Genomic DNA, 13,949 nt, shown 5'->3' on the forward strand with positions numbered 1-13,949 from the left:
AAGTGGGTGGCAGGGGCACTAGCAAGCATCTTTTGCTGCTTTTTCAGGTACATTAGCAGTGAGCTGGATTGGAAGTGGAACAGCCAAGATTTGAACTGGTACCCATATTGGATGCTGGCATTACAGATGGCAGCCTAACAAGCCGCATCACAATGCCAGCTCCAGCATTGAGTCTTAGATCATTGGGTATGAATTGGATTTCATTTTAAATTTTAGTTTGTTAGAAGTTGCCACTGGGTCAGAGTAGCTTCTGTTTTAGTGAGCTTTTGATCAGAGGTTGTACTAAAGCTTGTTGAGTGTTGTTAGTCGATGAAGTTGTAGGTGGCTTGGGGAATGCTTTTTAGTCTACTATAAATCCTGTTTTGATATCTTTTTTTAAAAGGTTTATTCATTTGCTTGAAAGAAGGAGTTACAGGGTGGTAGAGGCAGAGAGAGGTATCTTTTGATTAATACAAAGCAATTTATGTGCACAACCCTCTGAAATGTCAGAAATGAATGTGATCCCAGGAGGGCTCTTTTTTGCTGGCTTTCTTTACTCTTTCTGAAAGTTATAGCTGATTAAATTGTTTCTTCTAGTATCTTGGAGCTGTCAGTTCTACCTTACTGCTCACCACCAAACTCTCTGTTGTGCTTTTATTGAGTAATTACACTGGAGATGAAATTCAGGTATCTAGTGCTTTCTTATTAATTTTGATCAACAAAACATAATTATATACATTTATGGAGTGCAGTGTAGTGTGTGTGTGTGTGTGTGAGACTTATTTATTGGGGCCGGTACTGTGGCATAGCGGGTAGAGTTGCTGCCTGCAGTGCCAGCATTCTATATGGGCGCTGGTTCAAGTCTCGGCTGCTCCACTTCCTATCCAGCTCTCTGCTATGGCCTCGGAAAGTAGTAGAAGATGACCCAAGTCCTTGAGCCCCTGCACCTGAGTGGGAGACCTGGAGGAAGCTACAGGCTTTGGATCAGCCCAGCTCAAGCTGTTATGGCCATTTGGGGAGTGAACTAGCGGATAAAAGGCCTCTCTCTCTCTCTCTCTTTCTCTCTCTCTCTGTCTCAACTCAGCCTTCCAAATAAGTAATCCTTTAAAGAAATTTAAATATTTATTTATTTGAAAGGCGGAGTTACAGAGAAGGAGAGGCAGAGAGAAAGAAGCCTTTCATCTGCTGTTTTACTCCCCAGGTGGTCACAGCTGTCATTGTGGCTGGGCCAGGCTGAAGCCAGGAGCTTCTTCTGGTTTTCCTATATGTGTGCAGGGGCCCAAGCAATTGGGCCATCTTCTACTGCTTTCCCAAGTGTATTAACAGGGAGCTGTATTGGAAGTGGAGCAGCTGGAACTCAAAACTGTGCCCATATGAGATGCTGGTATCACAGGTGGGGGCTTAACTTGCTGTACCACAGCACTGGCCCCCTTGTTTTGATATATTTGTATATGAACAGTGTGAAATTTTTTTTTATGGTTCCCTTAGGCATAAACTTCAAGCCCTGTTTCAAATAATGTCCCTTTGGCAGAACTGGTGAATTTGTGATAGGGCCCCCAAATTCTTGACTTGTGAGGATGTTGGAGTCTATGAATGGGAGACATCAGGGCTGAATAGGATGAGACTGCAGTCTGATAGATACCTCATTCCCCTAGGGAAAAATTATAGTCCTAAATTAAGAACTGGGATTGAGGGAACACTCACCTTCATGGCCACACTCACCGAAAGTGGAACTTCTGTTACTGGGATCTGAGGGGAGAAGGCGAAGGGACGATAGAGTCAGATTATGGCTCAAATGCCACAAACTCTTACTGTCTTCAGTGAGATTTAATAAAGTTTGAATCGACTTTTTTTTTTTTTATTTGCTATATGTTCTTAGTGTAGTTCCAGAGGCTTTAAATAGTTGTTTTTCACTTTTCAAATAGTTTACTCTTTTGATAAGAGGTTCCACAGAACTCTTCATTCTGCCATTCTGGTTTTCCTACTTTCCATCTTTTAAAAAATATGTGAATATACATTATATTTTAAGTGTGGATGAATTACTGGTTAGAAATTGGTTTCTTTTTAAATGTGTCATATGATTTGTTTATAGTTTGATGTTAATTTTTGTATATTTGACCTCTGATACTGTACCCATTATACACTGATACCCATTATACACTGTTAGTCCTAGATCCTTTTATGTAATTCAATATTTTATCATATGACCACCCATGATTTTGAGATTGGACTAGGTAGTATTGTCTATTAGTTACTTTTACATGGGAAATGAACCAGCTGTCAGCCAAAGTTGCTGGGAGTGTTCATTGACTTAAACCTCTTGTGGCATCTCTGATTCCTTAACTAAAGTGTCTTCCTCCCTTCGCAGCTTGTCAGGACTGTAAAGTTGGAATGACCTAAGTAAACACTTGCTCAATCACTTAGCACTGTCCTTTGTTTCTCAACTCCCAGTATCAGTTCCTCTTATATATGCTTATTTCCTGCAGAAAAAAAGATAAACCTGTTTTTTATACCTTCCTCACAGGAATCAGTTGAATATTGAGGAAGTTTTAGAAAAAGAGGTGTGGTATACTGTGCCCTGGTCTCATTGCCTGTGTAGAGGATTTTTGAAACAATGGCTTTGTGAATTTGTAGAAGTTATTTATATGTTATTGTTTATGTTTTCCTGTTGCATTGTTTGTAAAAATTAGATTACTACCCCCCAAAAGAATTCATGCTTTGAAAGTAGGTTAGACAGTAAACCAGGTCTTCATTTCTGAAGATAATTATGAAATTCATATTCATGTTATAGACTTGTATGGTTTTTGTTTCATTTTTTTCCTCTGTCCTTAGACTTGCTATATTTGTGATGAACAAGGAAGAGAAAGCAAAGCAGCCACTGGTGCTTGCATGACATGTAATAAACATGGATGTAGACAGGCTTTCCACGTAACATGGTAAGTATATCTGTCATCGTACAGAACTGAAATTTGGGAATAACTTGTGTACAAGGTTAAAGACTTTTAGCTAGGTTCCCAAGCATTAATTATAGTAAATTTTAATGGGAGAGTTTTAAATTGTAATAAAGGTAATTCTTCTAACTGGGTGTATCCACTACAGAGAATATGCAATAAATGGACCCTGTTTCCAATATAACTGCTGCAAGTTTCAGTTTCATCTTATTTAAAGTATTGTTATTATTACCTACCCTTTGTATTTGACTTAGGATTAAATGAATTGATATAAGTAAATCAATTGCAGTGTCTTAGGCATTATGAGAATTCAGTAGGGGCTGATCGTGTGGTAGAGTGGGTTAAGCCCACCTCCCATGATGCCAGCATCCCATATAGGTACTGATTCGAGCTTCTGATCCAGCTCCTGCTAATGTGCTTGGGAAAGCAGCAGAAGATGGTCCAAGTGCTTGGGCTCCTGTCACCCATGTGGAAGACCTGGCTACTGGCTGTAGCCTGCCCAGCCCTGGCCATTGCAACCAATTGGGGAAATACGGAACCACTTGAAGATCTCTTTCTCTGTGTCACTTTTTTTTCCTTCTTTCCTCCCTCCCTCCTTCCCTCCCTCCAACTATGCCACAGCGCAGGCCCCTGTGTCACTGTTTTTCTTAACTCTGCCTTTAATAAATCCTAAAAAAAATTTTTTTTTAATGAATGATAGTGTTTCACCTATGTGTCACAAGGAGAGAATTATGGATTCCTCATAATTCTTAAAGTTACAGTGCTACTTCTCAGTTTACTCAGTTTTTTTTCAGCATAAAATTTCATGAACAAATTTGTTCAAAGTTTGATATCCGATGTGTAATTCATAACAATTTGAAATAACAGTTTGGGAATAATCCAGACATTAATTTTAATGTATGCTGCCAGTGTAGGCATATGTTTATTTCCTGAGCATTTAGTGTTTGGATAGATGAAGTCCATTTTGGAATCCCTTTGGGGAATGAAAAGTGGTTTTTGATTTTTATAAATTCTCTTAACTCTACCTTATTTTCCAAAGATGAAAGTCAAAGGGTATGATATCTATACTAAAACTGTAATTTTAGAATGTTTAAAGATCAAATTGACAAGATGATGGTTTTAAACTAGCCTTTTATTTATTTATTTATTTGAAAGTCAGAGTTTATATATAGACAGAGGTCTTTCATCTGCTATTTTACTCTGCAAAGAGCCACGACTGGGCTAGGTTGAAGCCTCGAACTCCATCCAGATCTCTTTTGTGGGTGGCTGGGACTCAACTACTTGGGCTGTCTTCTTCTGCCTTCCCAGGTGTATTAGCTGAAGTTGGATCGAAGAAGAGCCAGTACTTAAACTAACACTCACTATGGATAGCAGGTGTCCCAATGCCTGCCACCTCATTTTATGTTTTTGTTTTTTAAAAAGTAAATGCCATAACTTTAGGTTCCAATTCTCTTTTGTTTTTTACTGCAAAGTACAATTCATGTTATCTTGTTTACTGAGCTGTGACTTGAAACAATTAGACTAAGTTTGCAAAATTAGTTCCGGGTGAATGAATTTTTTTGTTTATTAAGATTTATTTTTTATTTACTTGAAAGAGTTACAGAGGGAGGGAGGGAGGGAGGGAGAGAGAGAGAGAGAGAGAGAGAGAGAGGTCTTCATTTGCTGATCCACTCCCCAGATGACTGCAACGGCCGGAGCTGAGACAATCTGAAGTCAGGAGCCAGGAGCTTCCTCTGGGACTGCCACGTGGGTGCAGGTACCCATGCACTTGGGCCATCTTCCACTGCTTTCACAAGCCACAGCGGAGAGCTGAGCAGAAAAGGAGCAGCTGGGACTCAAACTGGCACCCATATGGGATGTTGGTGCTTCAGGTCCTGGCCTTTAACCTGCTATACCACATTGCAGGCCACATTTTTTTCTTTTTAAGAGTAGGTAATCTGTGGCTGAGCTGTGGCATTGTGGGTAAAGCTGCTGCTTGCAGTGCCAGCATCCCATATGAGTGCAGGTTCGAGTCTCGGCTCCCCCTCTTCCGATCCAGCTCTCTACTTTGGTGTGGAATAGCAGTAGAAGATGGCCCAAGTCCTTGGGCTCCCGCACCCACATGGGAGACCTGGAAGAAACTCTTGTCTCCTGGCTTCGGATTGGCGCAGCTCCAGCCTTGTGGCCAATTGGGGAATGAATCAGCAGATGGAAGACCTTTCTCTCTCTGCCTCTTCTTCTCTCTCTGTGTAACTCTGACTTTCAAATAAATAAATCTTAAAAAAAAAAAAAAAAAAAAAGTAGGTAATCTTTCTCCTTAGGATAAATATCATTATAGGGTAAATGTCATTTCAACCCTTTAAGAGGCACTGCTTTCCATTTGTACCTGTGATATGATTTGAAAAGTAAAATAAAATTTTAATTTTGGGTGAGGTGGGAAGAATTTATCTTAAACACAAACATTTCATGGTTGGAAGTAAATTTTGTTTGTTTTTATATACTGTGGTTTGAGTTTGTGTTGATATCCTGGACTTTAATTTTCAGTGCACAGTTTGCTGGATTGCTTTGTGAAGAAGAAGGTAATGGTGCAGATAATGTCCAATACTGTGGCTACTGTAAATACCATTTTAGTAAGCTGGTAAGAATTTGTCTTTAAATTTAATATTACAATAATATTTTTGAGAACTGAGTTATACTTTTCATTCAAAAAGGCATTAGTAGCCATTTCTTTTCCTTTGATGGTTGCTTAAAATTATTTCTTTTGATGTTCTTTCTTGGAAATGAAAAAATCAGTAATTTGAAAAGATTTTGTTTTGCTTGTTTTTATTTATAAAGGTTGATATTCTTAAATTCTGATTTAGAATGTATTAATAGTTGATAGTAAATGCAGATATACTTTTATTGGAACAATTAATTCGTAAAGAACTGTATTTTAACATTTTTGTTAAGTTGATTTTTCATGTGATTATCATTTTGTGATTCTTTATCACTTCTTCATCACCATTACACATTTTATTTTTTTGATTAATTATTTTCTTTTTAATTGACCAGGAAAACAGAAAAAATGAAATAAGAATGTATTGTAACTTGGCTCAAGTTTTTGAGACAGATATGTCTAAAGATAACTTTGGGAAATTTTTTAGATTTTTGTCAGTCTTTGCTGTTGTACAGTAGCATGGATGATTAAGTTAGTAGTAGTTGATTAGCCATGTGTATTTTTACAAGTGTTCCTTTGAAGGATCAGTATTTCTTTAATAAACCAGAAGTGTCCATTTTTTTGGTCTTCTCCATTTCTCATTCTTTAATTATGCAGATTCATAACACTGAAGTTTAAGGCTTTGTTTTTCTTTTAATGTTCTTTTTTTTTTTAGTATTACCTTTCTTTGTGAATGAGGTGTGCACACATTTGTTCTCTCTCTCTCTCTCTCTCTGTCTCTGTCTCTCTCTCAATATTTTTAAATAAAATAATATCATTAGGGACCCCATCTTAGGAAATGGGCATCGATGCCTCTGGTATTCTTGTTCATTCATATGAAACGCATTCATGCAATGCATAATATTTTGGTTAATAGTGGACGATGTGTTTATAAACAATCTCATTAGATTATCATGGAACTTAAAAATCCCTATTATCAAGTATTTTTACTGTGCTTTTCCCCTCCTATATTTAGACATACTTACCATTGTGTTACAGCTACCTATAGTATTAGTAGAATTACCATGCTGTACAGGCTTGTAGCCTGGGAGCAGTAGGCAAAGACATAGAGCCTAGGTGTGTTGTAGGGATCTATACATTTAGGTTTCTGTAAGTACACTCTGTAACGTTTGCACAATGACAGAAATTACTTGAGACATTTTTCATAATGTGTCTGTCATTAAGTAACATGTGTCTGTACTTAAAGAGTGTAGATGTGTATTGTTTAATGGTAAAGGCTTTGTTTTATTATAATTACTGGTAAAGATTATTGAAATGTTTTATGGAAAATCTCGAGATTGTAAAATTGAAAATTTTTCTTCTTGGGTGATAAAAACATTTCTTTGAAATGAAAGATGATAAAGGTAAAATATATAATTTGAAATTCATGCAAATAGTATTTTCTCATTGCTAATTATTAATTATTGGCATGATACCTCATTTGTTAGTTGTAGGAAAAGTCTATTCAGTATAGAATTTGAATATGTATATAGTCATTTTATGTGGTTTAAATCAAGTAGTTATGGTAACCATCTATTTTCAAACACTCCAAATAGCTATCATGTTCATACTTGATTGGGCAATGGTATAAGTATTTTAAACAGAAATGTGTGGTGCTTTTAGTAATGCTTTGAAAAATGCATGAGTCTAATACTGACTGCTTTATTAATTTTAATTTTTAAAATGAACTGCACATATCTTTTTAGTTCATTGTTAACCTTAGTGATGAAAGTATAAGATTAAGAAATCTCTTGCTTTCTTAGTGGCATAAATTCTTAAAATATTTACTTTTCTATTCTTTCATTCTTGGCATACTTCTTTAATAAAGCATTGTCTCCTTCGGTTGAAACTTTTTTTTAAAGCAGATAATGAAAATATATTGTAGCCTATTTGAAAATAGATAGTCTATTTCATATACTTTAATAAATATGCAAAAATATGGCATACATGTCAAATTTAGAGTAACTTTTCCTTTATAACACAATGGATAATATATGGATGGTGTCTAAACTGGATTATATGGATTGAAATAGTGAGTCTTTTTTAAAACTTCAGAAGAAATATAAATATAATTTAGATTTGAGTTGATTTAAACCTAAGAAAAATTCTTTTAAAAAATTTAATATACATATACATATATGTATATATATATTTTCTTTTTTAGAAAAAGAGCAAACGGGGATCTAATAGGTCATATGATCAAAGTTTAAGTGATTCTTCCTCTCACTCTCAGGATAAACATCATGAGAAAGAGAAAAAAGTAAGTGGATTTGTTGTTGCTAAGTACGTAGCACATCAACTTAACAGAGCATTTTTTTTTACCTTTTTAGTTAAAATTAAGTTTTTGATAGCTAAATGGAGACATCAAAGTATAGAAAATTTTTGAATGTTAAGTCAAAGAATAGATGTAAAATAATGCCATATTTGTAAGTTTGGTTTTATCCATTGCAACCCATAATTTAAAATGCAGCTTGTCTGAAAGCATGAGAGAGATTTCTTGCATGTGTGGACTGTGGTCATCTTGGGACATCTTCACATGACTTTAGCAATAATTACTGCTACATATTATTAGTTAATGACGTCCCATGCAAGTAATTATCTCATTGCATTTTTTTTTTTCCTTTCAAATAGAACAGTTTTGAAGTTCTATATATTCTTGGCTGTATTTTCTTTTTCAATGATGCTAATGATTTATTTTTTTCTAATGGCTAAATGTATTATTTATTTGAGAATATTTTATCTTTTATTTAAAACACTAAAATCTTGCTTAAATACTAATCTGTCTTCTCTAACTTACCTGTTTTCTGCTTAACCTTTTTCTTTAAAGAATATGACTAATTTTTAATGAACTAAAAATAAATATTGCAAGACCATTCATAGTTTGTTTGTAATTCTTTTAAAGGCATATTGCCAAGGTAGTAGAAGGATACCACTATGAATTGTTTTTAAGAAAGTGAGGATACAATGGACACACTCAAATGGAACACAGTATTACTCTTACATAAGTGGTATAGTTTTGACACTGTTTCTGAATATTGTACTCAAAAAAAAGAGATCATACAACATTTTCACATTGTAAAACTTAGGATTTGGTAAGTGCTAATGTATAAACATTTTGGTTTGAATTTGTGTTTTCCTTTTTTCAAGGTAAACATTTAGAAAACCTAAGTATTCAGTTTTGAGATTAAATTTTCTATTATAAGTGAAATAGAGCTTTATGGCACTTGTTAGGTTTATTATATGTATTTTAGATCTTAGCAAGTATATATATTTATCTTGATTTCTTTATGAGGTGGTTTTGTGATAATAGCAGGAGTCAATCTTTCCTACTGTTTGGAATACTGATTTAAAAAAAAATGGCAGAGTTGGTTTAATTAATGGTTTCACTGATATCATGAAATTTTATTTAAGGTTTTCAAACTTAAAACTTAGGATCTTTAGGTAGGACTCATTAATTTATACCTCACCATTCATGGTCTTCTGTTGAGCCATTTCATGAGCATTGCCATGTTTGAAGCAGTGTTCACTCTATCATCATATGTATTTAGAGGTATGCCCTGCCATGATGTTTGAAGGACAACTATTAAAAGCAGTGGCATGTTGAATAAACAGTGCTGATGACTACACTTATTTATTCATCTTTTTTTGCTTTGGGAATGAATAAAATTTTTGCGTTATAGTGAGTTTTTTTAATAGTTGTTGAATGCTAGAGTAAAAACCATTATATTTAGAAAAAGTTCAGCTTTAAATATTTAGAATTTTTAAAGTGTGTAATACCATTTGGATTTTATTTTTAGCATTTAGCAGTTTAGTAAAACTTGTTTTTCTTGTCAAGCTTAAAATCCATTTTTGGCATTTTGAATAACTGAGGTTTACTGATAATCAATAAAGTAAACAAATGTGGTAAAAATACCAGAAGTTTATTGTTTAGACATACTTGCTATGACTACAGTCCACCATTTGTTTCTCCAAGATCCATATCCACAGATCTAACCAATTATGACTTGAAAATACTTGGGAAAAAAGTTGCCTCTAGTGCTGAACATGTATAGACTTTTTTTCTTGTCATTATGCTCTGAAGAATGCAGTATAAATAACAATCATTAATTAACATAATATTTACATAATATTAGGTATTATAAATTACTAAGAGATGATTTAAGTGTATAGGAAAATTATGTGGGTTATATGTAAATACTCTGCTCCTTTATATGAGGGACTTAGCAGCTGTGGATTTTAGTATCTGTGAAGGGGCCTACAGCCAATTCTCCAGGGATAGTGAGGGTTGACCATATTGCATTGAAAAGTAACATTCAGGGGCTGGTATTGTAGTGGTGTGGTTAAGCTGCAACCTAGAACACCATCGTCCCCTTTGAGTGGCTGCTGTACTTCTGATCCAGCTCCCTGCTAATGAAAATGGGCAGGGGCAGGGGCAAGGGAAGATGGTCCAGCCCTAGCCATTGCAGCTATTTGTGGAGTGAACCAGCAGATGAAGATCTCTGTCTCTGTCACTGACTTTCAAATAAATTTTAAAACAAAAAAATAACAATCGTTAGTATTCTAATATAATGTATAGTTTGAGACAAGTTTTGGTGACATTGTTTATAAATATAGTTTGAACTACTTTTATCGAGTTCAATTTTTTTTAAAGATTTATTTTATTTATTTGAAAGAGTTACAGAGAGGTAGGAGACAGAGAGAGAGATCTTCAATCTGCTGGTTCACTCCTCAAATTGCTGCAATGGCCAGAGCTGAGCTGATCCAAAGCCAGGAGCCAGGAGTTTCTTCCAGGTCTCCCATGTGGGTGCCGGGACCCAATGACTTGGGCCATCCTCCACTGCTTTCCCATGTGCGTTAGAAGGGAGCTGGATCCGAAATGTAGCAGCCGAGACTCAAACTTGCACCCATATGGGGTGCCAGCATGGCTAGGCCAGGACTTTAACCCACTGTGCCATAGCCCTGGCTCTGGCCCTGGCCCCTCTACTTTGGTTTTGGCATATATTTTTCTTTGTTTGAAAATATCACATTGTAAATAAGTGATGTTGATAAATTATATTTAATACTAAATATTGTGCTATCCAAATTATTTAAAGCAATTTATAACTTAACCTTTCTCATATGGGTGCTGGTGTTGTGGCATAGCAGGTTAAGTAGACATTGCTGTCTGTGATGCTGGTATCACATATGGGCACTGGTTTACATCCTTGATGCTCTGTTTCTGATCCAGCTCCTTGTGAATGTCTATCAGGAAATGGCACAGTTGCTAGGGTCCCTGAACCCACGTGAGATAACTGGAAGAAGCTCCTGGCTTTGCACTGGCCCATCTCCTGCGGTTGGGTCATTCAGGTTGTGAACCGATGAATGGATCCCTCTCTGTCCTCTCTTTCTGTAACTCTGCCTTTCAAATAAATAAATAAATCTTTAATAAAAAATGAGTACATATGTAGCCTTTACTTTTCAGAGAAGTTCTGTGATTTAGGATACACAAAAATACTTCAGAGTTAATGGAAAAAATAGAATTAAAAGATAATTTTACTTTGAAAAATTCCTGAAATCTTTGTGGGTTTTTTCATAATGCATTTCCACGAATTAATTAATTAATTAATTAAAAGATATACTTATTTATTTGAAAGAGTTATGCAGGAAGAGATGGAGAGGCAGAGAGAGAGAGAGAGAGGTCTTCCATCTGCTGTTTCACTCCCCAGTTGGCCGTAATGGCTGGTGCTGCGCTGATCTGAAGCCAGGAGCCAGGAGCTTCTTTTGTGTCTCGCATGCGGGTGCAGGGCCCCAAGGACTTGGGCTGTCTTCTACAGCTTTCCCAGGCCATAGCAGAGAGATGGATCGGAAGTGCAGCAGCCACGATTTGAACCAGTGGCCATATGGGATGCTGGCACTTCAGGCAGTGGCTTAACCTACTACACCATAGCATCCCCACCCCCCCCCATGAATTTTTTTTTTTTTTTGAAATTCCTCCTGTTCATTGTGATTATTCTTATTTAAACTTTTATTTAATAAATATAAATTTCAAAAGTACACCTTTTGGATTATAGCGTCCCCCCCCCCCGCCCATAACCACCCTCCCACCCGCAAACCATCCCATTTTCTACTCCCTCTCCCATCCCATTTTTCATTAAGATTCATTTTTAATTATATACAGAAGATGTGATTAGTTATTAACTATAGAGTGCACTTAAAGAATGAAAAAAAGTTCATAGTCTGAAATGACTGAGGGTGTTTGTAAAAAATCTGAAGTTTGGATCAAATTATGTATTTGAAATTAATTAAAACTAGGTTTAATTTATGCACTTCTTGTTTGGCTTGTAGCTTGCTGTTCAAGGAGAATGTCTTCTGATAATGTTTGTTCATTACTAAAAGGATATCAAACTGTTTTGACAACTGTTAGAACCTGTTGGGCCCTTGGGGCCTGAACCCTCAGACCTGATGTAACTGAGTGCAGATAATCTAAAAGCAAATGGAATGTTTATTGCCTGGGAAAGCCCTGCACATGGGCATTCCAAATTGCTGAGAAGGCATTGTAAAAAGGAGACTAACAACTAGCCCTTTTGCAAACAGGAGCCTTCCAAAAAAGAACATAAACAGGCTGCTGCCCATTGCCCATGAAGCTGAGCATTCAGTGTCAGCCTCCCCACTTACTCTGGTGGCCTACAATCCTCTCCCCAATCTTTCCCCTCCCTCTATGCTGTCCCTTCTGCAGTAAAAGTCTGTACTTTAATATGTCGTCTCTAAGCTTCTTTGAATCCTAAATCCTAAACCCTAAAAGCTAGCAGCAGCAATTGTGTAGATATCTCTCCAGACCAAAAGTTCTCTGCTTCTCTGTGGACAACAACTGGGTGTCCTACAAATCAATTAAAAATATATTAATTTTCATCTATTTGAAAGGCAGAGTTGGAGGTTGTGGTGGAGGGAGAAAGTTATCTTCTATTTACTGATTCATTCTTCAACTTCCCCAAATGCTACAACAGCCAGGGATGGACCAGGAAGAAGGCAAGAGGCTAGATCTTAATCTGGGTCTCCTTCATGCCTCCCAGAATGTATTAGCTGGAAGCTGGATCAGATATGGAGTAGGTGGGGTTTAAACTGGCATTACAGTGTGGGATGTGAACACAAGTGGTTGATAAACCTGCTGTACCGCAACTCCTCCCTGTAATTCAACTCTGACACCCAGAGTTAGCACAGACCCCATAGGATTGGGACTGTCTCACAAAATCTGCCTTCACTTTCTTCATCAATTTAAAGTCCAAGGTTATCACCTGTATTTCTGATCAACTGTTCTAAATTGGTGTTTATCATTATCCTTTCCTCAGGTTTGATAATTTGCTGTAATGTTTGACAGAATTCCAGGACACTTTAATACCTTCCTAAAGAATACAAGTGAAGAACATTCAGATGGAATAGATACATAAGATGAATTATGGGCATGTGTGGATTGGGAGAATATAGAGCTCCCATGCCCTCTCTTGGTACCTTATCATTGCAGCACTTCCTACCAACCCAGCTCATTAGATTTTTTTTTTTTTATGGAGACCCTATTATGTGGTTGATTAAATCACATGATGTTGATGGCTAAGGTTGATCTCTAGCTCCTCTCCTTCTTTAAAGGTCCAGGGATAAGTATGAAAGTGCCAACCCTTAAATCCCATGAAGAGTTCCTCTGGTGACCAATCACCTTCCTCCAAGAGTCACTCTATTCACATAAATTCAAGTATGATTGAAAGGTACATATTATGGATAATACCTATTCCTCTAATGCCCATTATTCAGTTAATTCTAAGTTTTAAAAGTTAATTCAGTTATTCAGTTAATTAGTTATATATGCCAGGAACTGGGGGCTGAGATTAAATATATGTATTTCAGTATATGTGCTGCTGAAGCGAGCACAGAGATTAAATATATATATTTACTATTATCACAATCATAAGAATTTTCCTTAAGTAACAGTGATATTTAAAATTGGATTGATGGGCTGGCGCTCTACTTCCTATCCAGCTCCCTGCTAAAGGCCTGGTAAAAGCAGCGGAAAATGGCCCAAGTATTTGGGTCCTTGCTGCCTACGTGGGAGACCAGGACAAAGCTCTTTGGCCTGGCCCAGCTTCAGCTGTTGCAGCTATCTGGGGAGTGAACCAGCAGATGGACGATCTTTATCTCTCTAACTCTTTCAAATAAATTAAAAAAAAAAAATCTTTAGTAAAAACCACATTATAGTTTATCAAAGAAAAAAATAAGATCATTGACCTGCAGTCAAAATCACACACCAAAGAAACCTTTTGTTTAAGGAACACAAACTTCATGCATTTCACAAGAACAACTTTTGGAATACAGTGATT

General features: G+C 36.4%; 1 protein-coding gene across 19 annotated transcripts in view; it reads left to right on the forward strand.

Moving 5' to 3' along the window:
• The window catches only part of MLLT10 (MLLT10 histone lysine methyltransferase DOT1L cofactor), a 230,032-nt gene that overhangs the window by 89,169 nt on the left and 126,914 nt on the right, over nucleotides 1–13,949 (forward strand). For 18 of the 19 annotated variants that reach the window (XM_062210551.1, XM_062210549.1, XM_062210562.1 and 15 more), the window contains 3 exons: nucleotides 2,812–2,915; nucleotides 5,454–5,547; nucleotides 7,769–7,864. In XM_062210551.1, coding sequence (XP_062066535.1) covers nucleotides 2,812–2,915; nucleotides 5,454–5,547; nucleotides 7,769–7,864 — 294 coding nt within the window. The remainder of the gene's footprint in view (nucleotides 1–2,811; nucleotides 2,916–5,453; nucleotides 5,548–7,768; nucleotides 7,865–13,949) is intronic. The other variant, XM_062210555.1, reaches the window with a different exon arrangement.

The sequence above is a fragment of the Lepus europaeus genome, chromosome 14 (assembly GCF_033115175.1).
Source record: "Lepus europaeus isolate LE1 chromosome 14, mLepTim1.pri, whole genome shotgun sequence".
NCBI lineage: Eukaryota > Metazoa > Chordata > Mammalia > Lagomorpha > Leporidae > Lepus > Lepus europaeus.